This window comes from Alternaria incomplexa (assembly GCF_024043165.1).
Source record: "Alternaria incomplexa strain BMP 0042 chromosome Unknown scaffold_19, whole genome shotgun sequence".
NCBI lineage: Eukaryota > Fungi > Ascomycota > Dothideomycetes > Pleosporales > Pleosporaceae > Alternaria > Alternaria incomplexa.
Window position 1 is genome coordinate 157,435 of NW_026249868.1, and position 27,577 is coordinate 185,011.

General features: G+C 53.0%; 7 protein-coding genes across 7 annotated transcripts; 1 reads left to right on the forward strand and 6 right to left on the reverse strand.

Moving 5' to 3' along the window:
- Positions 1 to 532: 532 nt before the first annotated feature.
- J4E90_010077 (uncharacterized protein) lies at positions 533 to 3,889 on the reverse strand (the record flags this gene model as incomplete). Its single annotated transcript, XM_051439593.1, has 1 exon — positions 533 to 3,889. The coding sequence occupies one exon, from the start codon at positions 3,887 to 3,889 to the stop codon at positions 533 to 535; it is 3,357 nt and encodes a 1,118-aa protein (XP_051286502.1).
- A 1,888-nt stretch (positions 3,890 to 5,777) lies between these two features.
- J4E90_010078 (uncharacterized protein) lies at positions 5,778 to 8,395 on the reverse strand (the record flags this gene model as incomplete). Its single annotated transcript, XM_051439594.1, has 3 exons — positions 5,778 to 5,922; positions 7,044 to 8,299; positions 8,351 to 8,395. The coding sequence occupies 3 exons, from the start codon at positions 8,393 to 8,395 to the stop codon at positions 5,778 to 5,780; spliced, it is 1,446 nt and encodes a 481-aa protein (XP_051286503.1).
- Positions 8,396 to 11,126: 2,731 nt separating this feature from the next.
- Positions 11,127 to 12,510, forward strand: J4E90_010079 (uncharacterized protein; the record flags this gene model as incomplete). Its single annotated transcript, XM_051439595.1, has 3 exons — positions 11,127 to 11,385; positions 11,433 to 11,745; positions 11,796 to 12,510. 3 exons carry the CDS (start codon positions 11,127 to 11,129, stop codon positions 12,508 to 12,510), a joined length of 1,287 nt encoding a protein of 428 aa, XP_051286504.1.
- Positions 12,511 to 14,486: 1,976 nt separating this feature from the next.
- Positions 14,487 to 16,522, reverse strand: J4E90_010080 (uncharacterized protein; the record flags this gene model as incomplete). The annotated part of the gene is made up of 7 exons (XM_051439596.1): positions 14,487 to 14,676; positions 14,729 to 15,410; positions 15,462 to 15,541; positions 15,593 to 15,801; positions 15,857 to 16,026; positions 16,079 to 16,236; positions 16,284 to 16,522. The coding sequence occupies 7 exons, from the start codon at positions 16,520 to 16,522 to the stop codon at positions 14,487 to 14,489; spliced, it is 1,728 nt and encodes a 575-aa protein (XP_051286505.1).
- A 5,211-nt stretch (positions 16,523 to 21,733) lies between these two features.
- On the reverse strand, positions 21,734 to 22,380 carry J4E90_010081 (uncharacterized protein; the record flags this gene model as incomplete). Its single annotated transcript, XM_051439597.1, is given in 2 exon segments — positions 21,734 to 22,230; positions 22,245 to 22,380. The coding sequence occupies 2 exon segments, from the start codon at positions 22,378 to 22,380 to the stop codon at positions 21,734 to 21,736; spliced, it is 633 nt and encodes a 210-aa protein (XP_051286506.1).
- Positions 22,381 to 23,552: 1,172 nt separating this feature from the next.
- On the reverse strand, positions 23,553 to 24,223 carry GPX1 (glutathione peroxidase gpx1; the record flags this gene model as incomplete). Its single annotated transcript, XM_051439598.1, has 3 exons — positions 23,553 to 23,750; positions 23,834 to 24,099; positions 24,181 to 24,223. The coding sequence occupies 3 exons, from the start codon at positions 24,221 to 24,223 to the stop codon at positions 23,553 to 23,555; spliced, it is 507 nt and encodes a 168-aa protein (XP_051286507.1).
- Positions 24,224 to 25,480: 1,257 nt separating this feature from the next.
- Positions 25,481 to 27,283, reverse strand: J4E90_010083 (uncharacterized protein; the record flags this gene model as incomplete). The annotated part of the gene is made up of 3 exons (XM_051439599.1): positions 25,481 to 26,030; positions 26,079 to 27,068; positions 27,213 to 27,283. The coding sequence occupies 3 exons, from the start codon at positions 27,281 to 27,283 to the stop codon at positions 25,481 to 25,483; spliced, it is 1,611 nt and encodes a 536-aa protein (XP_051286508.1).
- Positions 27,284 to 27,577: the final 294 nt, after the last annotated feature.

Sequence of the window (27,577 nt, forward strand, 5' to 3'; positions counted from 1 at the left end):
AGTAGAAGCTTTGTACAGGTAATGATCGAGCGATGAAGCTCAAGAAGCAAGTCTATGGGATATCGCCAAGATGCAGTAACTAAGGTCAAAGTTTGCTCGCCGGCAAACTATCCTTGTTGGTCCCCCATGGTTGAGTGTTGCGCCGATGACCGATGTGAAAACAAAGTATTGGTTGTAGAAATGGGTATATGCTAGAAGCGAAGAGTGGGACGAGGCGATCAGTGTCCAAGAGGACACATGATCAACGATAACTTTTGAGTGCCGAGGCCAAGTTGCGGTTCGATGGAGTTTTGATAGCCGTCGGAAGCGGGCCTGCCAACACAATGCGGTTGCGCCAGGGCGCGGTATTTTGATTGAGGATGGGTCGGGATTGTTTGCCGTGGCCCTTGTCGTGGCGCCAGGCACCAATGGAAGATGCCGAAACGGAACGCCGTAGGATAGCAGAGTAGAGGTCGGTATGGATGAAATGTATGATACAAGCTGGATCGACGCGTGGCGCGTCGTCAGCTGCAAGCAGTGGCGTCATGCTACGCTATCGCTCGAATGTGCTTGAGCGACTGATGGAGTCTAGGTCGGATTCGCGCGACTCGCTACCCGCGCGTTGCTGTTCTTCCTTGCGCTTCCTGCGCTCGCTGGGCGCACGGCTGATCAAGCGCCTCACGAAGCTGCGGCTTGCCTTGGTGTTGGTGGGCTCTTGAAGCGGGCTGGCAGGCTCAATGGATGATCCGCAAGAAGCGTTGGCGGCAGGCTCGGGTGCGTCGACAATGTCCTGCTTCTTGATCTTGCAGAAGAGAGTGGAGAACAGGTATTGCTCGCCATTGCTGTCGTAAAGCGGGAGATGGCGGTAGCCTTGCTGGATGCTGTTGAGCTTGGCCGTGAATGTAGCAAGAGGGGCGTGATTGGTGGTTCGGGCATCGAGCGAGTTCCAGACAGTCCAGCGGACGAAGACAAGGCTGGGGTACCTGGTCGTAACTGTCATATCAATCTCGTTGCCGAACTCGGGGTTGTAACCATTGCCCTCTACGATGCGTGTTCGCTTGCGCAGGGGATTGCCGATGCCAGAGTGGCCATTGCGAGCAGATGCGTCCTGTCCGCCGATACCGGTGGCATTCGCACCCATGTCTTCAGCACAGTACATCTCAAACTCAACATAGGGGTTGATATTGGCTTCCTGTCCGAGACCGCGGGGGCGCGGGAGCTGTTGAGCAGAGATGATTTGCACAGTGAACTTGACTTCCTTCTTAGGTGCCTTCCTGTGACCAATGACTGGGGTCTGTGACTCAAGACGAAGAGCAGCTGGCTTCAGCACGTAGCCGGTGCGGTCTTCTCCACCAGCAAACATGGCCTCGTTCAACTGTTGACCGAGATCATAAGTTTGCCAGTTCAGCGCAGCCATCTGGACGCCGCGACGCCAGAACTTGAGGGGATCAAAGTTGGACGAGTTGATGCGGAAGGCGTGAGGGTAGACGCGCATGAGGCAACGCATGTTATGCTCCTCAAGCAAGTGCTTCTCCCGGGCTCCGGGCTTGGTGAGCTTCTCGAAAGCGCGCTCGTTGATGGAGAAGACATGGTTGAAGGTGTTTGCATCGATGCTGCCAAAGTCGGTGAACTTGACTCCTCTTGTGTAGACACCAAGATTGCCGAGCTCTTTCGTGATGTTGCTGGTCTTGGTCTTCTTCGGCTTACGGCGATCATCTACTACCTCAGCAGTCTCGGCAGTGGTTGCATTGGGGCTGTCGCTGTCTTCAGCTGAGCTCACAGCTGCGGAAGTGGGTAGCGTGTTGTTTGATGTTCGGGGTGTTGCCCAGAAGGATGCTGCTCGCTCTGGTGGGCTCATTGAAGGCGGGCTGGAAAGAAGAGGCGAGTTCGGGATGAGGTTGTCGTTCAGTATCACGGGTCTCGACCATGGAGAGCTGAAGCTGCGCTGTCTTCGGGAGGTGATCTCGCCCATGAGAGCCCTGGTGTCGATTTCATCGCCAGCAGCACGCTTGACCTTGATGAGAATGCGGTGCTTCAGCTCTTCTGGTGAGGGTAGCGACTGCGACTCAAAGTCCAGTGGCTGGAGAACCAATTTGTCACCAAACTCCTGCATCATGATCTTGACCATGGCAGACTGTTGGACCGGAGAGCAGTGCACCTCAAGCGAGAGGATGACTGGATAGGGTGATTCTGTGAAGGCGTACTTGTTGATGACCTTGATGGTGTCTTGGAAGAGGATGCTCTTGGTCAGAGTGCGGCCGTGCATGACGACCGGAATGTTGTCGGCGCCATCCCAGCAGTCGATCTCGAGGCATCGGCAGCCCTTCTGAAGCGCAGTAATGTACGCCTCAGTGCTTGATTCGCCTGCAACTTGACGGCCGAGCAGGTAAGTGTTGTGTGAGCTGGAGATGTAGTACTCGTTCAATGGTCGGTTGAGTTCCTGTGGCTGGCCGGCTGGCTTGAGGATGGAGTTGGCAGCCGAAGTCAGGTACGTCTGGAAAGCGGGGAAGTTCATGGCCAATGGCAATGGGACCTCTCCGCCCTCGGTCGGAGTAGCAGCCATTCTGGGTCTTGTTGCACGCGCAAACTTCTCAAAGGTGTTGGTCCAGTATTCGAGGTCGGCGTTCACGTCTACGCCTTGCTCGCGCTGCAGAAAGTCGAAGAAAGTGTACTTGTCCATCTCAATTTTTGAGCCAGACGTGTAGGTCTTGTAGATCGCCTTGATGTCTTTGCGCTCCTTGAGGCGGCGCACAAAGTACAAGAATTGCGATTGGTTTAGTTTTCCAGCGTCGAGGGTATCGGCTTTCTGGAAGTAGGCGCGAAGGGTGGCTTCGGTGCAGTTGATGTGTAGACTTCGGCACAGCTCGACGGTGCTGGGGAAGTCAAGTGTCTCGTCGCCCTCGCCACGCTTCTTCATTGCGCGTTGCCAGACGAGCTTCGCGCTCTTGTCGGCAAAGCCCAAGAGGCCGGCCATCAGGTCGATGCGGTTGCGCGACACAGACTCGAGCGTCTGAGTCCACATGTTGAAGATGCCAACGTCAGGCGCAATCAAGTGCATCGTTCGTATCCGACCCTTGGAGCGTGTTGTGTCGGTGTAGACAATGGTAAACCAGTAGGGGGCCCAGTTCTCGGATAGGTTGCACTCTTCGCGGTAGTGCTTAGCTTCCGGACCTGAGCGGATCTCCTTGACATCGTCGATGTAGAAGGCTTTGGAGGGGCGCGAGGAATCCCAGAACACCTTGGCTGATTCCAGATCGAGCCGCAGGTTGATCTCCTTCTTCTCCTTCTTGGTAATCTTTCTCAAAACGGTGCCCTGCTCGAGGCGCGAGTTGCGTACGGGGGCGACGACGGCGGCATCTGGTATCGAGCTGAAGCTGGGTGTTGGGTGTGAGATGCCAAGGCCGTGGATGGGCTCAAAGGGGTCTTCTACGGCTTCCTCCTCTTCAAAGGCGTCGAAGTCGGAGATGCCAGTGTCGGCGTCGGCGGCAGTCCTGCTGTCGCTGCGGCGGCGCATGATGACGGGGCCGGAGCTCTTGTCGCGCTGCGCAGACGCATTGCCTCGGCGGAAGCGACCTGGAATGCCCTGCGCGCCGCGGCTCACTCTGCGGATCAGACCTGGTCCCTTTCCTAGGGCCTCGGCCATGGCTGACGGTGAGGACGTGGGCGGCGACTGGACGGGTGGTGGAGGCAGGAGCGACTCGGGCAGGGTGTAGGAGGGAATGGCCGGCAGCGAGGACGAGACGGGCACCATGCCCTCGGGCGTGGACTGCAGGGAGCCATTGAGAGAGCCATTGAGGTACGAGGCCGTCAGCGCGGGACTGGAGCGGGCGGGTATGGTGATGGCGCGTCCGAAGCTGGGCGAGGGCGAAGGCATGCGCGGTCGCGAGATGGCGTCGTGCAGCAGCGACATGGTTGGTGGTGTGGAACAAGCAAGAGGATGTGACGGGGCGGGCTAGTAAATCTTCATGGCGCGGGTCGTGGTGAGGGAGAAGGAGCGTAACGGCGAGCGGGCGCCTCTGGGTAATAAAAGCAGACAGGATCAACAGCCTGCTGGGTCCTGGTGGAAAAGCGTAGGCTAGGAGCAGCTTCGCATCGTGAGACTGACGGAATGCGTTTGGGCTATGACGAGTCGGGCTTGGGAAGCGCGCGCTGCGCGAAGATGCAGACGCAGGTCAGCTGGGATTACTGGAGAATTGACTTGCATGCACTCTGCATGGATAATTTGGGATCTGAGTACTCCGGAGCAGTCGTGGGGGTTGCAAGCGAATCGCGTCGGCAGACCAGGGCGGGCGAAAATCAGTCAGCGCGCGAGTGGGCGCTGCAGGAAATGCGGAGAAGGGTGTGGTGAGGCGGCGTATCGTGAGTGAGGTGGTGGAATTGTCGGTGGTGTGAGGGTCTTGTGCGTCTGCAATTGGGCGTAGTGTGGATAGTTGCTGGATAGTGTGCGAGAGGAGTGGGCTGTAGGGCAGACAGGTAGTAGTATATGGGCAACGGCTGCGCTTGGCGGCCGTCTTTGGGCCAGGAACAGACAAGGCGCTCACCGAATTTTCAGCTAAATCTTACAAGCACACGATTATCCCTTGACTCCTAGTCATTCGGGCTTCCATCCGCCTCCGCTCAATTCGGGCTCCGAGGGCACTTCCCTGTTTGTCTCCTGGCCTAGCGCTCGACTGCGAGAGCCGCGACACTGGTTAAGGCCCCACTGAGCAACGGTGTCCTGTATGACGCAGCCCATGGTTATACTATGGGGTCCGCCAATCATGGCGCCTCACCGTTCGTCGCCTGAGCATCACGGCCACGGCATTCCACAGGCACCCAGCGCGGCAGCATGGCACAATGCGATGACAGGGCAGTGCATGTTCTGCTCTTGTTCATTGTCCACCGAGTTGCATCACAGGGAGCCATGCTCCATAGTCTGATCCATCGCCCATTGTCACGATGCCGTGCCTTCCGGAGCGGGCATGGCATGGCCGCACGAAGAAGCAACCTCAGCGGCCCTGATGCTGTTCGGTTCGTGTGTCGTCGATCAACTTTGACTCACCGGTATGTTACGCTGGCCTGTTAAAACTTTGATGGGTACAGGCCCGCTTGGTAGTATCGACTATGTCGCCGTCGTCATGTTTGCTACATCGTGTGCGCGCGGTATACTAGCTCTGACTGGCCTGGCACAGCAAGACGGTGAGTCCGAGTCACACGAAGCAATGAGTGTACTGCATTCCGCCCACAGTCGCTGGAAACAAACCGCCAGCCAGTCGCATCCGCGGTGCAAACGCCCCATGTGTGGCGGTGGAATTCCCCATCTCTCACACGTGGCGCGCGGGCAAGTGAAACCCAAGTGCGAAGCCGGCACAACGGTTCCATCATCATAGCCGGCTTCTGACGGCCGGCGCAGAGTCAGGGATCCGCCGGCGACGCCCTCCAACCTTCTGCTGGCCCCTCAATTTGCTGCAGCCGACTCGGCTGCTTCACAATTCCAGCACGTCCCGCTCCTCACAAAGAATGGCGCGACAATGCGGTGCGCCCAATGCTCGTATCCGCATCGCCCTGCCACTGCGAGTCGCGTGATTGTTCCACAAACTTTCCACAGCTTCGAGAAGGAAGGATTCCTGCCCCTGGCGCCCTGCTGCCAATCAAACCACGGTCGCCCCCGCACATCAACCGCACACGATGCCAACGTGCCGGGCTTTCCACTTTCGTACTGTCCATGTGACTTGGGGCGGTGTGATGCATCACAGTCCATCGTTGCGCTTTGTCCAATCGTTTCTTTGATGCGCAGTAGGTATTCTGAGCTGCCGCTTTCATGCCTTGATTCCTTTCATGCCCTGATGTCGTGTCACCGCATTCGGCCCTTGGGCACCAGCGGCCTCTCGTAGCCCTTCGGACACATATCCGGTAGGCTCGCCGTTGTCGTCGTTGCCGTTCGCTAAGTAAGGATGGCCGGCACTGTGTTGTCACAACTCGTAGGGCTCACCCGAAATAGCGCTGCACGTAGCCCCGCCTGCTCTGAGCCTGCTCGAAACATTTGCAACGATGACATGCATCTCTGGCCAAGATACCATGCATTCAGTGCCCTGTACCCATTCCCCGTGCGAAGGGTGATGCCTCCACATATTCATATCGCTATCTTCACATGGCTTTCTGCATTGAGCTTTTGCATCACTCTGCTGCTCCATGTTTGCGCTGCCGATGCTGTCCGGATGTTGAGCAGCGCGGACGATCGGAATCTTATTGTGTCCATGAGCTGAGCTGAGCTCATGCTACCGGACTGCGGCATGAACTGCCCATCGTACACATTCTGCGCCAATGAGAACATGTAGGCCCCATAAAATATTTTGATTCGCTCATGGCACTAGGTCGCACGCCGATTGTTAGCCTACCACGGTACTACGTTGCGATATCGATAGGCATGAAATGGCGAATCCATGTTACAGGAAGAGCCGAAACTTTCCACCAAATTTCAGCCTCAGGCATCCCGCGTCCGCACTGAGACGACCAACCAGCATGTACCTTGTCAACGTTTGTTAGGATCGACGAGGTGGAGTGCCCCATCATCGCTCGTCAGGATATCGCAGCCAGAGGAAGACCCTTGCGAATTTCCGCACAATATGCGTCTGTTCGACCATGTTGGATGCTGTGCAACGGCGCTGGCATGTCCATCTAGGTTGCGGGACGTTTTTGTGCTACTGAAGACCCTTGAGGAGATGATGTCTGAGGAAGCGTGGTTCTGCAGAGATGCATGGGATTGCCCGTCGAACACTTTACGACCCGACATCTTCTCGCCCTGCTTATTCCCGCTCACTCCCTCAACAAATTCACCAAGTCCCAATGGACCGTCGTTGAGAAATGTTGATGGCGTTAAAGCTCTGGATTCCAAGGCGTCATAGCCCGTGCCAGAAGCAATTCGAGGTCTAGACTCGAACGTTGCAGGGCTGACAGAGCTGACGGCACGAGATAGTGGCAGACACCTTGAGGATGAATTCTCCGAATATTTTTGAACCAGCGGGGATGTCTTGCATGCATGATCATGCATTCCTTGATCGTTATCGTCGGTCTGAAAAACAAACGCTTGCCAATTCTTCTCGTCTTCGTCCAGACTTTGCACAGCAGCGTTGACCGGTCTGTCCCGACGAATGAGGGCCATGTCGGAGGCATGCACCGATATTGGTTTTCTTACACCTCTCTTCAAAGACGGCAAAGAGGCGGAAACGGAGGACGAGCTAATGCGACTCTCGTTGCCCTGACCTTGAGTGGCATGCTGTGACCAGTCCATTGCAGCTTCGTTATTATGTCTCTTGGCGGGGTAATCATGCGGGACGCTGCTTCTGGATAGAATGGATTTGTCGGAGTGGCTTGAACCATCGGAGATTGCGAGATACGTCTTCCAGGGGCCCTCATCGACGATTGTATTGGCAGCAGAAACGTCAACACCGACTGATCGTTCCCTATCAATATTGTGCTGATGCACATATCCCGTCTTGGACTCACCTACCGAGTCTGGATCGTCAAAAGGCTTTGTCTCACCGATCTGGTTGCCATCCGACGCAGTGCGACCACGGGCACCTGCAGTAGAGTTGGAGCCGCTGAAGGCGAGACGAAATGCGCGCTCTTCCCCGTAAGCATGGTGTGAGAGTCGGAAGTCATGCGTAGAGCTCTTGTTTTCACGAAAAGTCATCGTCGCAGGTTGACACTGCAGCTCAAACTGGTCACCCGTAAAGCTCTTTTGCTCAGACGCGTCTGGAGAAGGACTAGCTACACTGCGCCGAGCAAGGCCATAGTACTGAGGTTGTTCACCGGTCGATGGCGCACGGGAAGCAACATCAGCTTGCTCGAAAGCACTAGTTGCTGCAAGAAGCTCAAGGTCGGCAGGTGGCTTCGCTGAGCGTAGCTGTGCAAGCGGTCCTTCCTGGTCGAAAAGCATGGATTCAGACGAAGCATGCGACTGCGCATATTGGTCCAATTGTGTAGAGTAAGTGTTTGTCATTGCATCTGTGCCAATCCGGATTCGAACATCATCTAGACGCTGGCGTGGACCACTATCTCCATGGACTTGGGCAAAGGAATCGTCTGCAAAGTCATGGACTTCATTCCCGAATTCATCCTTGTTCTTTCGTCTTGGGGCTGCACCGCGTCCTCTTGTCGTTCTTCTGCGCTTGCCGATCTTGCTCTTCTCTCTGCTCGAGCGGAACCGCAGACTGACCGGCTTCGATGGGTCGATGCCGACCCAGTCTTTCTGTGTTAAGAGCCTCTTCCTATTCGCTTCGAGTAAGTGCAGTTCCGTATCGGCTTCGGAGGCCTTGCGTTTTCCGTCACGCCAGTCTATCTATCTATTAGTATCTGCGGTCACTTGGGCAAGTGAGTGACGAGCCGTCACTACTACCTTTATGAGTAAGCCGATCGTTTGGGTGTGGTTCTCCATGGGGCGATGTCTCACGGCGTTTTGCGGTTGGCTGATAGTTGCCTGGCGTGTGGTCAGGCTGCGTTCTCTCGTTGCGACGTTTCGCTGCGTGCCCCGTGTGTCGCAGAGAGCCTGAGCCAGATGGTGCTATGCCTAAAAGGTAGGAGTCTCCATCGTCTTGCAAATAGCTAGGGCGAAATGGAGCGACGGGAGAGTTAGTATCATTTTGAAGCTGTGTCCGCGCTCGGGCAAAGTATGATTTCTGCTGTTGGACCACGCCCGTGTTGGCTTTCTTGGTGCGCTGTAGCGAGCCACCTGTCCAGTTCATATTCGAACGCGTCAAAGTTTTCCTGTCGCTGTCCTGGATATGTGTGGGCCGATGGAGAGCATATCTTGGGTTGTGCTTGGGGGATGAGCACTTTGCTCGTTGCAGTTGCCCAGGTGCTGCGCGCGCGCTTGCCGACTGGCGATGGGCTGCTCCTTCCCCTCAGCGGCTCCTCTCTCACGTCACCCTCATGAACCCCGAACCTGCAACACAACTGCAGCACGTCACTCCGCCTCTCGTAGCGCTGGCCTACTCATCTTCCTCGCTTAGACTCAGCTGTACAGCTCGAGTGTCTTGCGCGACTCATACTCGGATCTGTCGTGCCGGCGGCAAAACGACTACAGATGCGAGGGTCCAATCTCCTGATCGATCAGCGCCTCCTCCATCTTCCCTCCGCAAAACTAGTGGACCGCCGCAGATGTGCCGAGACCCTGCGACGGGAACCCCGTGGGTGTAGAAAATCTTCTACATTAATGGCCAGAGGGTGGTGGAGAAGGGACCTAAAAGATCATCGCGCTGCTACACCATCTTCAACACATACAGCAACATATGCGAGGGCCTCGAGTTCTGCAAAGCCGATTTTAGAGCTATCCACAACTCAAAAACTTTGGGGCAACTCCTGGGGAAATCGTGGAGAGGTGGAGAAGAACGTGCTCGACGACCATGGCCCCATACAAAGGTCCACCACCTCCAACGAAACCCCGTTCATCCATCTCTTTAGAATTCGCAGCCAAAACACCGGTCGCGATAAGTGCGCTTCCTGCATAATGCTGGAGCTAGTTCAGATCATTGCTCCTTGCAGAGGGAATTCCGGTCCTAAACGGGTCTTGCGGCATTCTGAAAGCGCCAATGTGCACAGGATGCGTGACTTGACTGGCCGCTAAATGTGTTCTCCCAAACTGACCAGGCACTCGTGTTGCGTTCCCACCCAAATGCCTCAATCTACGTCCACTACGCCAACCACTAATCGTCAACAGTCGTTCAGCTTCCGTTCTCGAGGGTTTCTTTTTGTAATTTTCTATACCAGGTGTTGAGCTTGGTTTTGAGTAAATACCACCCATATCCACAATGGCAGCCCGATCCTATAATGCGGAATGATGGCATACATGCTTCCTGGCGCCGCAGTCCATACTGCACATGCGCCGCCAGTTGCGGTGTACATTCATGTACAGTTACGTCAAGCGCTATGGCCTGAGACTATGCCTGTGGGTACTGGTTCTACTCGCGGCCCACCGCATGTAAGCTGGGGAGATATGGCTCAATGCACGCGCCTACACTCGGAAGAGAGGTGCGTCAGTCGTCTCATTCGACATGTGAAAGGTAGCGATAAGGCCCGCGCATGGAATCGCAGGTGTGTCTCGTCTCTATCGATGCTATATTATTCAGTCGAGGTCGGTTTTCAATATGGTGACGACGGACGAAGGCTAAGAGCCCAAGAGCCTAAGACGGATTGGCATGTCTGCCGAGATAGCCTACGTTTGAGCCTCAAGTTGCCTCATCTAGCTTCCGATACTTGGCGATAATTGTCGGCCGGATGGTTCTCGCCGGAAACGAGGAGCTATCGATCGGAGCTGGTAGACTCCAAAGGGACTCATCAGCATCGCCTGCCCTGAGTCCCTGAGGCTCTTCATTTGCGGACGCCCCAGCCGATTCGAATGGCTGTTCCAAGGCGCCGAAGCGATATGCGAGCTAATCAGATATGACATCACTAGCGCAAAAGACCCTCAAAACTCTGCAACACAGTTCCACAGCAACACCAACCGCGGCCGTCTACCACATGGCGCGCATGGGACGGCAATACTTTGAGACCGCCTGAGATGCAGGAGGCCCTGTACCGTGACTGTCATACCCACTATTATTGCAACATTACCAGACTACTTGTCGAATGGGCATCGAGAAACATGCCACAATCTCTCACCACATGTCAGAAGCGCACGCCTGGGCTCTCCCTACCGCTATCGAATTCCGGTGTTGCAAAACCGTCCCTTGCCCTCAATCTGCCCGAGTGACGCCATAGATCTACGCAATGCCATCCAACAGAATCCCAAGCCATACCCTTATTGTTCAGGGTCCGGCACATTTACGCAGAAGCGCAGTGTACGGTGCCGCTAGAGTTGCAGTGGACGTTTGAGTAGTGTAGGGGGCGAAGTACAGACTACCTTGTCTCTTTGGTATAAAACTCTGGGTATCTGCGCGTAAACCAACCATCAACCCACCTCCACATATCCACATATCCACATACCCACAGTTCTCTCCGCTTCCTTTGAGGGGTTTTCTGGAGACATTACCTATCTATCGGGCTCGCAAACTATAAAGGCTGTTGTACTTCCAGCGTTTTCGAACTTGCTCAGACCACAACTGTACAGCTTCTTGCAACAAACAACGTTGCAAACTTCCTCGAACCCAAACTCCACACACTCCATCATCATGTCGGCACCTTCTCTAGCAGCCCCTTCAACGGGCATGCGTCGCCTCTCTGCCAGTGAGGCTACCAGCGACAACATCAAGATGGGCCCAACGGTCGTCGTCCCCCCACAACATCTCATGGCCCCCTCATCAAAAGCATCAGAAATCGCCAGTGCCTTCGAGACCGCCAGACATCACCTTGACGCTGCCAACACTCCTGGATCTCCTGGCTACACTCCCCCAGAGACATCAGTTACGGACAAATACGCCTTCGCTTTTGGTATGTTAGTCACCATGGCAAAACAAGTCTTCTCTAACGCATCCTAGATATCGATGGTGTCCTCATCCGAGGTGGACGACCCATCCCAGAAGCCGTTGAGGCCATGAAGATGCTCAACGGTGAGAACGAGTACGGCATTGTTGTACCATACATCTTCGTTACAAACGGTGGTGGAAAGACTGAAGCCGAGCGATGCGTGCAACTCAGCAAGCAAATGGAGATGGAAGTATCACCTGGACAATTCATTTGCGGACACACACCCATGAGGGAGATGGCAGAGAAGTACAACACCGTTCTCGTCGTTGGAGGCGAGGGCGAGAAGTGCCGCATTGTCGCTGAGGGCTACGGCTTCAAGGATGTGTAAGTTGGTCCGTAACTTCTGTCCATGACATCGACTAACATCGCTCCAGCGTCACTCCAGGAGACATCATCAAAGACAACCAAGATACTACGCCCTTCCGCAAGCTCACAGAGGAAGAATACAAGAACTCGCGAGTCCGCAACTTCGCTGAGGTCGACATTGACGCCATCTTCGTGTTCGCCGATTCTCGCGATTGGGCATCGGATCAGCAGATCATCCTCGACCTGCTGATGTCGAAGAACGGTCGTCTCGGAACCCGATCTGCCAACTTTGACGAAGGCCCACCAGTCTTCTTCTCTCACAACGATGTCGTCTGGAGTGCTTCGCATGACCTTACCCGTATTGGTATGGGTGCTCTCCGTGTTTCACTCGAGGCCATGTTCAAGGCTGTCACTGGCCGCGAGCTCAAGACAACCGCATTTGGCAAGCCTCAGATTGGCACTTTCGAATTCGCCACCCGCCTGCTTGCCGAGTGGCGTCGCGACACCCACGGCATCAACTCGGCTCCTTCAACCGTCTACTTTGTAGGTGACACACCCGAGTCTGATGTGAGGGGTACCAACGAGTACAACGAGCACACCGACTCCGCAAACTGGTACTCTATCCTAGTAGAGACTGGTGTCTACCAGCGCGGCACCACACCTCGCTTTGAGCCCAAGGCCATTGTGAAGAACGTCCTCGACGCCGTCAGGCACGGCATGGAGCGCGAGTACAAGAAGGCTCTCCGGGAGAGCATGATGGAGACTGGTGTGCTTGAGGAGTAGGGGGTTTTGACTCTCTTCTCTCTTTCTCTTCTTTGCTTTCCTTTCTGCATAGCACGGCGTTTGGGTAGTACCTCATTTGATTTCGGCAAGAGTCACTGCAGCAGTCGCTATAGATGATAGACATAGCTAGATCGCGCAATAGTAGACACAAACACAATTCATACAAGGCAGGCACAAATTGCCTCGTCACTTCAATCAGCCAATCTCTCTATTGCACATCCTCACTTTGATCACTAACGAAGAGCATCGCGTGTTTCAAACCAAATGACCATCTACGTGAACCAACTACCGACGTCTGCATTCGCAAGCAAGTCGATCCGGCCTTATTCATCCCATCACCTCGCCTACAAATGCCTCAACGATAGATCCTACCAAAAGGCAGCGAGCGAGTGTCGGCGGCAACTTCCGATTCGATCACTCCCACCCGGAATGACGAGGAGCGCAACGCCGCGTTACCCGGCACTTTCCACACGGCGCTCAACACCGCGAAGCTTGTATTGCGAACCGCCTGAGTCGGGCCGAGGTGGCTCGTAGTCGCCGGTTAGTGCGACCAGCGACCACTTGTATTACGACGGCCTCCATGATATCAGCCCACGTCACCAACGAAAAACGGCCGAGAACAGCCTTGCCGATGGGATCGCGATGAGAGAGAGATGTGGAGTAAGACTGTGGGAAGTTAATTGTGGGTGTTGTGGGCTGGAAGGATTGTGAGAGAGTCGATTGCGTGACTGTTAATGGCGGAACGTGTTCCGCAACTGTAAGAGGAAGTTGCGAAGACACGGTTAGGTCCCTCATCGCGATTTCGTGTCTGGCTCCACTACGAGAATACTGATACGACGGCATGTGACATGCATAGATGGACCATGTCCTCGGCACGGATAACACATCTTCCAACGGCCGTGGTGTACCGTATGTAGAGCACAGCACAGCAGCTCCGACACGTTTCGAATCGATCGACGAGGCGACGTTGCAACATGGGCCACATGTGGACCCCCCTCATTGCGAGGGGCACACGACGGATGAACCATCCTCATCCCACTTTCGCGCAATCTTATCGTTTCTCCAACGGGTGGATGAGGGACGACCGGCGGAATAGTGTTGCAAACAATTCTGAGACAAACATACGGCTATATTCTAAACTCTCGAGATGAGCCCGACACGACACTGACAGTCTGAGTTCGCGCTTGACTCATGGCCCTGGACCCCGCGACTCGTTTGACAACAGCCGGCCGCTGACGATCTGGGGTGGCCTTGCGGGCAATGCTGGACGTCAAATAACGAGGAATTACCTTGCGCGTTCTTCCAGGGCTGAAGCATGCAGAGGTTGGGGGGTAGCTGGTCAAACGTGAGACCAGTGATCCTGATTGACAGCCAATCTGACACTGAAGATCCCGTCTGTCTCATTTTCCCCTTCTGGCAAGTGAGCAGATTTTACCGTCTCCCCGCTGGCTGAGGCGTTTTGGTTCTCGTCGGTCCGTAATGAAGCCTTGCGGCAGGCTGCTCGACCTGCGCTGATAGGTATGCTGGACCCTGCAGCTGAGGGTTGCAGATAAGCGGTCGCTAATGCAAATGGCCGATGGTCCGCTCGGCAGTCAACGTGTACGCTCTTGTACAGAGTTCCATGTGATGGTAAGCTGGGGCTGGGAAATGATTGTCGTACGTGAGGGTGGTACTGTGTGAACCACTAGTCAAGGCCAAGATGTTGGTGAAGGTTTGGCTGAATGGTAGGTTTCTTGCCCTTCTCGAATCCGATTGGCGAGCATGCGTGTAGAGGACTCAACGAAAACAAAGATCACATTCCATACACGTGTGCATCGGTGGATTGTTTTGTCACGCGTCAGATGTTTAGTTTCAAACACCACTCCACTGTGGAGGCCTCAGTTCCACGGAAGATGAGAGAAATGAATGGTATTGGTATATACGGAAGGAGAAGAATGGACAACGAGGAAGGCTTGGCGATATGTAACCACTTCCCCTCACTCAGAGCGCTCTTCGTAGGCGTTGAGACTGTAGAACCAGTCCAGCTTGTCTCGTATAGCCTCTTCTGTGTAGTCCGCGTCCTCAACGTTCTTCGGTCGGAACTTGGGCTCCATGGGGTCGATGAACATGGTGGAATTGTCGTAGCCCCATTTCTCAAGGTTCGTGACATTGAATGCCACCATCATGCTGCGTGTTGTTAGTATGAAACCTCGTGACTACCGTATCCGAGAAAACTTACTCGTGGTCTTCGTGGACGAGATTGTGACAATGAAACATGTAAACACCTGCCCACGGTGCGTAGCGAGCCACAACCCTGACGACTTCACCAGGAGCGATCCACACAACGTCCTTCGTACCCGCTGCTTCATATGGCATCACCTCATTACGATTCCCCGTACGAGACAGCACCTGGAAGTCGACCAGGTGGATGTGAACAGGGTGCGAGGCATTTCCACCTCCGTGTCTCAACTCCCAGATCTCATCCTCGCCCAGGACAGGTCTTGTCAAGATACGGTTCTCGATGTCTTCCCAGCCTACACCGTTGACGAGCCACTCGCCGTCGATTCGCGAGAATTTGAAGCTCTTGGTGATGTTCGTCTCCGGAGGCGGAGAGATGTAGCGAAGGTCGGATGGTATGGGGTCGTTGTTGGTGCAGTCTGTCACGGTGTCGCCGACTACGAAGCGCATGACGCGATCAGTTGCGGCGAAGTCAAGGTTTCCCACCATTCCGCGCTCGTTGAGCATTGTGATGTTCTTGCCTTGGAAGTCGGCGAAGTCGACGACGATCTCGTAGCGTTCACCTTCGGAGATAGCGAAGCTCGACGTGTTCACGGGGTGGGAGAAAAGTCCTCCATCCGAACCGATCATGGTGAAGTCCACGGTCTCTTCAGTTGCATCGTCTTGCAAGTATAGGACAAAGGCTAGATGCCGTCAGCGGAGTCGTAAGTGGTGAATAAGGCAGGTTGACTTACAACGGCTGATGGTACCGTCGAGAATACGGAAGCGATACTTCCGTGGCTCAACGTTCATGTACGGCCAAGGCTGACCGTTCCTGTTTGTGGGTCAGCTGCGAAATCAGAGATCAGAATTGATGCGTGCTTACACATGGATGACATCGCCCCACAGTCCAGTATTGTTATTCGTATCGAACAAGAGAGAGCCATCAGGACTGTATGTCTTCGCACTCAAGGATAGAGGGATATCATGGTCACCAGTTGGCAACCCGAGGGCTTGTTCGTCTTCGTCCGTTATGATGTAAAAGCCAGAGAGCCCCCTGTATACATTTTCACCGGTCTGGCGCTCGGTATGGTCCTGTTAAGAGTCAATATGCGGGCAACAAGATGAAGGGCGGTTGAGAAAGACTGACATGGTACCAGATCGTTCGAGCGTTCTGTGCGTTCGGATAGTAGTAGTCTTTGTATTGACCAGGGAATGCGTAGTCTGCGGCCCAGCCATCGAACGGAGCACGGTTGTACTGGCCGTGAACATGGACTGATGAGTTTGTTGGACTGGTGTTTGTATATCGCACTACTGCCTCTGATAACTGAATCAGCTTTGACTTCATAGACAGGATGAAGCGGAGACATACCTCGCCCTTTTCGCATCATAAATGTCGGTCCCGGTGACGACCCATCATATGTGTATAGAGTAGTGGCTGGTAGATTGGGGTATATTTGTTGGGTGGCAGCCTTGACTTCCACCTCGTAGTAGTCGATAACGGCACCGGTAGTCTCATTGGTGTAGGTGCTACCCACTGTCAGCATTCGGCCACTTTCAACACGATGAGTACTTACAATTTGGCCTCCTTCACAACAGGTATTGGTAGTGGATACTGGAAGATCCATGTGTATTCTGGGCTGTCCCATCTTTCGGTCTTGTTGTTTGAGGGTATCGTGTCATATGGTGGTACGCCGGTCGGGCTAGGAATTGGAATGTGTGAAGGCAGAGTTACGTTGGCTAAAGGAGTGGCACGTATGCTGTGTATCAAACAGCCGACGAAAAGAAATGAACGAGTGACAAAGGGAGAATGCATCTTGGGAAGGAAACTCGACCAGCCTGCTTCCGCGGATGACGAGGCATCTCGAAAGCTTTAAGGAGAAAGCGATCAAACATTGTTGTTGACGTATGAGAACAGAACCGATCGTTTGATGAGGCATGGGCCATGTGATAGATCCTGCGTATCTCGCAAAACGAAGGACAGGCGCAGGGACTGTTGTGGCTGACTCCCAAGCATGCGGATCAGTATGTAGTGACTCCTCTAATCGAGCCAGGATCCACCATATTGGGAAAGGAAGTTAAGGAGAGTTGGGCCATCGAAGATTGCACGTTGAGGTGAGTTGAGAAGAGCGAAGAAAAAGAAAGTCAAGGGGGTTCTGCGGCGGTACGCCACGAGAGTGTAGTCAGTGTCGTCGGCATCATTAGATCTAGACACGAGAAGAGCGCTATACTGTTCTCCATCACTCAATACTTGAGCCGGCTGTGCGATTACAGCGTGGCGCACGAGTTGATGTCGTGAACAAGGAGCTGCGATGATCTGTGGACCCTTCCCGCGTGCAGATGATGTCTAGGCTCAAAGCGGTAACGCTAATGCTTTCTTTGGCTGCGCTTCCTCCTGACACTACGGTCTTCTCGCATTGCAACCGCACGCAACACCAACGCTTGCGCAATACCCTGACACTACCTTTAGATGCGTTCTCTTATCTCTGATCGCTAGTTACGAAGCTTATGCTTGCGTGTCAGTCCCTCCCTCGTGCCCCTCCTATCTTTGATCAACACTTCGCCAGATGCTGTAGCTCGGCTAAGCAGCGCCTCACGGTCTCCGCATCTCTCAATCTTGACAAAAAGCACCTCGATGTCTATTCTTGCTGTATAGCCGAGCACTAGCACGATAGCGAGGCTGAACGCGAGGCCCCGAGTTATTGGCATGTCGCACCTGCCACACTACCACCATGCTTGTTGCCATGATCGGCATCACGGCTTCGAATACTGCATTTTATGTGGTGGCACGGCATGGCACGCTCTATACATCTGGTTCGGGAGATTGCCACCGTTGACGCGGTAGGGCCACGAAGCGGCAATCGATAATCGAAATGGGAAACGCACGCCCTCCAGATATCGATATTGCCCGGTTGGAATACGTGCACCGGTATCTCATGGCTGATTGTTGTTTTGACGACGGAACCAAGTCATGCGCTGATGCATTAACAGACCCGGTTGCATAGCGTGAGAAAGTACACGAAGTTGCGACTTTGCAAAGCCTATCATTCGGTCGAATGCGCTGCAAACATCAGCAGTCGAAATATTTTCACATCTTGACTAATTCGATCAGGTTAGCAGCTCAAGTACTGAAAGTTCTTTTGTACAGATATCACCGTTGGGTGGTAGCATTCCTGATCGATCCTATTTCGGCAAAGCAACCCTACATGGGGGAAAAACAGCGAGTTGGAGAGACTACTGTTAGACAATAACGTCGTATCAAACTGAAGCAGTCATTCGAATTTCGGCATAAAGCACTCATCGCCTTCGGGCGCTAGAGCTTTTCGCGATGCCTAGTAAAACCCATAGCCTCCAAACCCTCCACCGTAACCACCGTAACCTCCGCCATATCCTCCTCCGTATCCTCCTCCGTATCCGTCATCGTACCCACCACCGTACCCACCGTATCCATCATCGTACCCGCCATACCCATCGTATCCATCATGTCCGCCAGCGTATCCTCCGTATCCACCGTCAAACCCTCCCCCATATCCACCGTAACCTTCATCATACCCGCCATATCCGCCATACCTATCGAATCCTCCATCATAGTCATCAAAATATCCACCAGGAGCATAGTCCTCATACCCATTATCATACCCAAACATTCCTCCAACGGGCATTCCCCGTTGAAACCCCCTCGCATAAGCTTGCCCTCCCATTTCCACGTCATCGTATGCATCATGAAACCCCTGGAAATGCCCCATGGGGAATCCTTCTCTCATACCACGTTGGTCCCAGCCGGCCTTCTCAGCCCGCTCACGGCCTGCCTTGTATCCTTTTTTGGGGTGGCGTGGCATATCGTCCGTTGGGGGATCTTGGCCTGGCAGCCAGTACTGTGCCGTGGATGTGCGCCCATTTGTGTCCTCATAATGGTGTGTCCATGGGCCTTCTGAAGTAGCATGAGGACTGGCTGCGAAGGCGCCGTCTAATATGTGTTGCCGGCTTGGTGCCTTCTTCGATTTCTTCGCCATTGTTAATTGAATTAGATAGTAGGTTGCTGGAGTAGTGTGAGTATTGCTAATTTACGAAGTTGGAGTGTGTGCTGAGAGAAAGAAGAAGAACCAAAGAGCAGAGTATATAGACGATGTCAACCTGTTGATGACGACGCCAGATGCTGGCGACTCGAGGTCTTGCTGGCAAGATCTTGATGAAGAGAAGCTATACGTTTGTTCGAAGTGCGACTTGGCTACAATAACATGATGGGGCATGCTGTTTGTTCGACCAGTCACACGTTTGTGAATTCCACCTCGCCTTCTGTTATCCCTCGTCATACTTCCTGTGTACTTTGTGTCCATACGAACCCGTCGCATGCCTAGATCTTCCGGATACCAATATCCGTACAGTTTAGTGTTGTCATCAGCGGTGATGATGGTGCTCATCATCATCACTCCTCGTTACGATCTTTCTCCACCTCATTAATTCGTTAGGTTGCACCCCGCTAAACACCGCCCATGTGAGCCGCTGTTGTTCATTTCGTTGGTTTCGCTAAATGCAAACCTTAACAAAAACTCCAACGCACATGGAGCAGGCGGGTTGTCTTTTTGTTTTATCTTTTGGAAAACTCTCGAGCAAGTGATGGCGAAGAAGAAGTAAGATTCCTGATCTTTATGTAGACTTAGATTTGCGCTAAGCTCATTGCGCAAGTGCATTTACTGCTCCGTAGATACCCATGGACGACTGCTTTAGTGGTTTGGAAAAGAGATGGTATCGTGATAGATCTAAGGCAAGAAGTCCTTACACCATTCTTCGAAGAGTTCAGCTTTTTGGTACAACGAGGGGGAGAAGCGAGGAGCACATGGATGTCATTGTGGCTGCTTTTTGTTGGAACGCGAGGAGGCCCGGTGGATGTAGAAGAGTGAGAGAGGATCCTGGGAGTGGAAGCTTATATAGTACCATGATCCGCTCAAAGCCGATCGCATCAGATCAAGTTGGTTGATGCTTGGACAAAATTTGGAAGGAAAGAAACTCATTGTGTGGAGAAAACGACCCGGGCAAGCCATGAGCGCAATTCTTGTAGGTTTTAGTGGAGAGTTTTATGTGCTAACCAGAACGAAGAAGGTAGGAGGCATGCTCTTCTCTCAGCCATGTTTTGAAAGAACAGCGCGCTTTCTGAGGAAGTTACTAGACACGAACCATACGCCGGAGAAATGCAGCTTTTGACGTAGCCTACAAACCGAGAAGGACACATGGTTCAGACCGGATTATCACTCCAGTAGTTCTCTGGCTCGATTCCGGCGTCTCAATGAGGACTGAGGACTCAATCGCCCAGCAATCTCCATACGTAGCTGATCTCGGGCATCTTCGTTTCGTAGGGTGTTCTAGAAAGGCATTGGCAACATGTATGTCTTTACCGTCTTTTTCGAATCGAGGAACCCAAGGTATGTTTTAGTTGATAAGCAAGAGAACAGGAGGAGGGAATCAGGTATTTATGCGCTCATGGAGGCGAGGAAGACATCACGGTGGTGAATCCATATTTTTTTGTAGTCACAGAGACACATCGCTGGGTTTCTTGCTGACGTTTCGGTCGATCTCGGACGCCAGGGCAGACATGGCTTGTAAGTGGGATGTTTTATTTTTGGAGAAATAAAGCGCTGGGAAGGACGCAATCGCCACATCATTGCCGTCGTTTTCGTTTTTGGAAATATCGGCGATAGTTGTAGGTTGGAAGGGAATAGATAACTGGTAAAGATGCTTTTATAGTGCCAGACTGCAGAGAAAAACACATCAGGACTATCTTTCCTAGTTTTCAACTCGGTCGGCTCCCGTATATCACATCTCATGTACTTCAGAACAGCTTTCATTTACCGTGACTCTCTTGATTTTGGTGGGTGAGCACTTTCCTAATCGGGTAACTTTTCGAAAGGTGTCGATCGCCGGCGTCTGCATAGTTACCACCGCGCCCCCGGCCCAGTAATTGTGACAGCAGGCCAGCCCACCAGACATGTGTTCTGAGCCTCTGGTCTTCAATTTTCCTCCCGAGAGCAATGACGGTACATCACAGAAACCGGGGAAGACGTGAAGGTGAATATAGAGGCTGGCATCGACTTAGGCGACTGATTTTCGCGCAGTCGTGGTGGTCCTCGGTGGACACATGATACTGAAGGTATGCGCTTTGGCTGCCAGTGCACCCGCTTCATAGGGACTCCGCATCCTGCTTTGTACTCAGAGAATTCCCATGGTATAACCTTTCATAGTACTGTTTTGGAAGTCTCGGCGATTTTGACATTGGCATCCTGGGAGGAATGGAAGGGGCTTCCTTCTCGTTGCATGAGAACACATGAAAAGAGTTTTGGAGAGACCAACGCAACGACAAGTCCATCTGACGCCTCACGATCGTTTTTTTGTAATAGAGTACCAGAAGTTTTGTGTAATAGATTAGGAGAAACTATGCGGGAAGTCGCACATCTTTTGTAGTGAGCGAGATGCAGACAAAGACACATTAGTACATTTGCGACCTCTTTCTGGTACAGGAGGGTACCGAGGTACCGAAGGTCTTTCTCCCGTGAATAGTAGCTCATGTCGTTTCGTAACAGCATTGCTATCCAGAACGCGGATTTTTGTACTTAGTAGAAAGCATGCTCTTGCTAAGTGCAGAACCGAGGTAACACTCATGAAAGAGTGCGGCCGCGACTTTTTGAGACAACCGAAGTCATGTAGAGGCATGTGCTCTATTTTGATAAGACAGAGAGTCGCTAATCTGACCATGCATATAGCAGGTATCATGTTTTGGTGTTCTTTCGCCCGAGCGGAGGGTGCTCACACCCATGTCCTCAGGTGTAGCAACTTTGAGAATAAGCTTTTGAAAAGGTGTCGGGGTTGTAGAAGAAGGAATAAGGGTGTAGAAGACATCATTTATACACCATCTAGCTCCTCGGATCAAGATCCACTACAAAGAACAAGCTATATGACCATCGGTTTGCAGAGCAACTCGGCCACAGTTCGCGTTCAGCACAGCGGTAGTGCGCTATGAGGTGGACTTGGCCCATCACCATTTGTCTGGGTCCCACCAGGCGCCTGGGCCACCAGCTGTACCATTGCCGATTTCCTCGAAGAAACACATTTCCAATTCAAACCACAAAGTCAATACGTGTTCGGAAGACATGGTCAACCACCCAAAGTAACGCTGGGGGCCGAATGCCGTATTCTTTGGCACAGCAGCAGCCGCGTCGTAATCCGCCGCCACACATTTGATCATGCCAAGGTCAGGGCTCGCCAACACGTCTGCGTCGACTAGGATGAAGACTCGCCATGGACCATTGTCTTTGTTCATTGGCTGGCCTCCCGTTCCATCGTGGTAAAGCTGCCGTACCTCTTCGAGTGTCAAGCCGTCCAGGACCGCGGGATCTGAACGAGCATCTAGTTTGAAGAGTTCCTCCGCTTTGGTAATCATGGCAGGGTCTTCATTTGATTCTCCATGCGCTTTGAGTCGATGCTTGACACCAGTGGTGATGTTCTGTAGCAGCTTGTCCCATTGCTCATTAGCTCCGGGTCCATACCTAGGTAATAAGTCCGATAGATGGTAAATCCCCAAGGCTGGAGATAATCGTTAAGCTTTAACTGCTCTATGCTTTCGCCCTCGGGTACTTTGCGCAGGCTGTCGACGAACTTGGTGATCCTGGGTTGCATAAACATGGTGGCGTTGACAAATGTGTCGTGAGGTGGGTTACGTGGCCAGGCCGATTTTGCGCGGATTGCTGAAACATTTGCAATGGGAAAAAATAGCGTGATGAGCGCCTGCAGAAAGTCCAGGAAGTCGCGAAGCGAAGGATTGCGGCATGGTACGAATGGGCGGCCTCGGTGGCTGCCTCGATTATTCCATCGCTTCCGCGAGGTCTCACTCTCTGAAACGGAATCCGTGGCCATTGCAGAAGTACATAATACTATTAATACTAAAACATAGAATAAGAAATAAAGGTATAGAAGACACTATTCATATATTATTTAGCTCCCTAGGCTACAACCTAACATAGATGTCCAGTCGTCAAGTTTGCGCAGACAAATGTGACGAAAGGAGGAAGAACAGCGAGAACATCAGATTAATGTCTGTGCTTTTTGATCTCGCATGTATGGATGTCTCGCTTTTCTTTTGGAAGATCTCGTCCGCTGGATCACGACTCATAAGATTGCAGATTCGCGATTTTGGGAATCATCGAAGATGTATATGCAGACGAGACCGAGGCGACACATGTCTTGTGAATTGTTATCTTGGATAATGGCTTCTTTGCCAGAGACGCAGACATATCGTCTTGAGCCGCAAATTTTGGTACGGCGACCAAGAAACACCGGAGGAAGGAACGCACATAAGGTACAACCAGTTGAACTTTTTGGTAAAATGAGTTTGGGTGGAATGATATGATTGAAGGAGTAAGAAGGCCCAGCGGCGAGGTTTTATACCTGTTACCAAGACCCGCTAGCGACGCCTAGGAAACAAAAGTGTGTTGCTCATGCGTTTGTCGATGTGTGTTTTGGGGATGTGGGTGCGGTCAGCGCCGCGGCTGTGATGGGAACATTTGCATGTCCATAACATGGCTTCTAGGATATTCTTTTCGTATGGTGCTGGTGCTCCATGCGTCAGTTTTGACGATGCGACGAGGACGCAAGAAGTACACTCGGAGTATACTTCAGCCCTTCCTAGGGTCAGCAGATCGTTTTAACGCTCGGTCTCATGGTATCTGCCTTGCCATTTTCACGCACAGCTAGCCCATTCAGTATGCCATCAATTCCATTCAATGCAAGTGGTATCAATACTCCATCATGTCTCCCGCTGCCAATTGTATGTCCTCCGCTGCGCCATCATCCACCGCTTATTTACCAGCCAACTCCTTCTCGATATCCGCCTTAAGATCCTCAGGCTTCTTCGTGCTCGCCCACCTGCCCTTAACCTTTCCATCCTTGCCAACAAGGAACTTCTCAAAGTTCCACTTGACGCGCTTGAGGCCCATGAGGCCCGGCTTCTCGTTCTTGAGCCATTCGAAGGCGGGGTCTGCGGAAGAGCCGTTGACCTATGCGCAACAAAAAGGAAGTGAATTAGCGTGTGTTCGTTGCATCGCATAAGCCGTGGGTCGTTCGTTCGTTGGTTGCTTACATCAATCTTGCCCAGCACGGGGAAGCTAACACCATAGTTCAGCTGGCAAAACTCCTGGATCTCGTCGTTGGAGCCTGGGTCCTGGCCACCGAACTGATTGCACGGGAAGCCGATGATTTCGAAGTCGTTGGGGTGTTTGGCCTTGACGTCTTTGTAGAGCTTCTCGAGACCCTCGAATTGGGGGGTGAAGCCGCATTTTGAGGCTGTGTTTACGACGAGGACGACTTTGCCGTTGAGCTTGGAGAGGTCGTAGGGGGTGCCCTTTTCTGCGTGGGGGTGTTAGATTGCTGTTGGGGAAAATGGGAGGGAGATGGGTGAGAGCGAGAGGGAAGAGAGGTGTGACGTACTGTCCTTGGGCTTGAAGTCGAAGAAGCTCGTTGCGGAGGCCATGGTTGTGTAGTGTGCCTTCTTTCCTGGTACTTCTTTCGTTACGTAGACAGTCGTCTTCTCGAAAACAGGTATATAGGAGCGTGTAGAAGTCGTATAAGCACAAGGTGCAAAAGTGGTGGTAAGGCTTCGGAGCTTTAAGTCGTGTCGCAAAACAGGTCTGAAGTTCGTCGCGATACGCGGGGCTGTGCGGCTTGTCGCCCCTCCCAATCGAATCATGGCATGTGATCGTAATCGTAATCCTAACAATCCTACGCAAACGCGGAACTCCGTTGACCGTGTTTTGCTTACTCGAAGATTCGGTCTAGCCAGGCACGACTGTTTGACTGGCGGTTTGGGCTTACGCAATAAGACCCTGATGGAGACCCGATCTTTGGCTCTGGCCATCGGGCCTGACAGGTCAGACACAACCTCGGCTTGTCCCACCCACTGCGCACTACGGACGAAAATGCACCTGGCGGTGGGGCGCTGTCGACGACTTCGGTGATTGCTTGCTACATTTGGGACTTCACGCGATGGGCTTCTTTAGATAAATAGAAGGTATTTGGAAGCATGAGGGGCTGCCGAAGTATGCCGGAGTCGGGGAGGGCACCCACGAGGTAGCAGCTCAGGCATCCTCTATTGACATCAACGACACCAAAGGTCACACACACATGCACATGAAGAGTGATTTTGATAAGACAACAACATAAATAGCAAAACTATGTACAAAAACAAGAACAAGCTCTCCTCCAGCCACCAACGTCCGCGCGGCGGGTAATGATGGCTATACAAGACTGACCTCTTCTCTATGGTCATCCTTCCAAATACTGACAACTAGCCAAAGAAATACAACTGTACTAATTACACTCCTCCGTTAACATTAGATCAATCTGATACATCAACCAACTCATGCCATGCATAGTGCAATGAGTAGACCTCAGTCCTTCTCCCCCTCAGCGGGGTTGCTGTCGCTCCAAGAGCTGACTAGCTATCCTTTGGCATCCGAGTCCACGGCTGGGACATGTCCTTGGCTCTGTATCCTGGGTTTTCTCCGGAGATTTGTGGCCATCCAGGGCAAGTGGCATCCATCCGAGACTTGTGGGAAGTCATGGTCCTTCATCCGCGAGGCATGCGGGAATCCATCCGGCTTTCGGAGAACGCAGAAAATCAAACGCGATGTGTATGCATTGAAAAAACAAGGGTAGGGGTCCGGCTTTGTGATGACAAACCTGCTGGCGGTTGTCTCTGCAGACGGAGTCTACCAGACGTGTGCTTCATTCAGCCGCCGAAGACATCTCGGTACTGAGTGCAGATGTCGTGAAGGCCAACGACCTCCTTCGTCAACTGGATGTCGTCACCGAGCTCGTTGGGGGCACTGAGATTGGTCAGAACATCAATGATGTGCTGCTTCTTGCTCAAGAATTCCTTGGTGAGGGCCTCGCGACGCTGCTGGCGTTGTTGCTCGGCAGTGAGCTTGACAACCTTGACGCGCTTCTCACCAGTCTCCTCAGCCGACGCCTTGCGCTTGCGAGACGCTGACTTGCGAGGAGCCTGTCCTTGGACAGGCGGCGATGGCTCAGTAGTGGGTCCATCGTACTGGTGTACTCTCTTCATGTGGTCGAAGAGGTTGTAGCGACGAGGGAAGCCGTGACCTGGCACAGCGCGCTCACAGTCGCGGAAGTGGCAAAGGTGCGGCCTTGCGCCGTGACCGTGCATACCGTGCGCCTCACGTTCGTGACGGAGGAGGCATGCAGTAGAGGAGAACTGCACACCGACGCAGGTCTTCTTGTTGCAGCGGAAAGGCTTGAGGTGAGAGTCAACGTACTTGCTGTTGAAGGTGTTAGTGCATGTTGGGTTGTGTAAGAATGATACATACTCGTAGTTGCACTTCAAAGCGGTGGGCTTGTGGGTACATCCGGCCTTGCCCTCCTCAGGGCAGTGATACTTTCCATCCTTGTCTGGTGTCTGCTGGTAGAGAGGGTGGCTGCGGGCGACCTTGGTGCGCTCCTCTTCGAGCTTGGTCTCAGCTGCCTCGGACTGGGAGAGGCTGTCCTCGTTGTCTTCCACTGAGTGGGCGACAGACGCGGGCTTGGTGTCCTCAAGAACGTTGACTGTCTGAGGGAAGTGGACGCTGGCGGTGCTGGTCGGTGTGCCGACGAATGCGCCGAAGCCAGCATCTTGAGCTGAAGCTCGCCGTGACTCTTCTTGGAGAGAGTATGATGAAGAGTTGCGTAGAGTGGCGGGACGCTCCGAGGCATCGTAGGAGGCGCTGTGCCAGTTGCGCTGAGGCGAGTTGAACATGGTGTCGTTTGTTGGCCATGATGTGAAGGTGAAGGGGTTGTTCTGGAAGTTGGTCTCGGATGTAGCCCACTGTGGTGAGTCGGCGATGGTGGACGGTGCGAAGCGAGGCATGTTCGCTGGCGAGTAGTGTGTGTAGTCCTGAGCTGTAGAGTAATTAGCATATGTGAGGGGTCCCTCTGTGGCATTCCATGTTCCGGATGTGGCTGGTTGCATGTGGCTCATGTCCAGGGTCTCCGGGAATGTGCTGTAGTTCTCCGAGCTCATGGTCGGCGAGTAGATGTCGCTGCCAACAAACTGGCTGCTGATCCGGCTATCCTGGTGGTGGAGCTCCGGCTTCTGGGCTCCGCGCCGGCTGGCGCCGCTCTGGCTCTGGTATGCGCTGTCCATGCTGCACTCCGAAGCAGTATCCTTGATTTCAAAGAATTCTGCTGTGTGCATGTCCTGGAAGTCTGAAGAGAAAGGAAAGTCCGGTGCGGAAACGACCGGGGCTGGGATTTCCTTCCTCCACTCAGTGATGTTTGAGATGTAGAAAGCACTCTCCGGTGGTGAGTCGAAGAAAGAGTCGCTGGACACCAAAGTTAGTATCCAAACGCGCAAACCTAACATGTTCGTGAAGATGTACAAAGGAAAACGCCATGTTAGTATGTCCGAGGATGCCTATAGAGAGGTCAGTCAAAGCAGCGCAGAGGCGTCAGTGGTAAGCACGCACCTTAGGAAGCCAGTAAGATTGGGATTGTCTGCGAGGTAGCGACCTGGTTCCAGGGGAGGTAGGGACGGCATTATGGATGAGCTGAAACATCCATGAGTCCTTTAGCGAGAAGTTGATGATCCAGTGTATAATCCAGTGAGATCCAGTAACGTCCAAATCATCCAGAACATCTTATGCTCCTTCAACAACAATCAAGTTAGTTTCGGATCAATGAGTCGATGTGGATAGGCTGAAGCTTCAGCCTACAGTACGTACTTCGTATCTCCAAATGTTTCCAAATCAGTCCATGACCATGGTGGTCCTCGTTAGCGTCCAGTGGAAAACCGTGGCAGGGTCCATGAGAAGTCCGTGTGGCTTGAGATGCT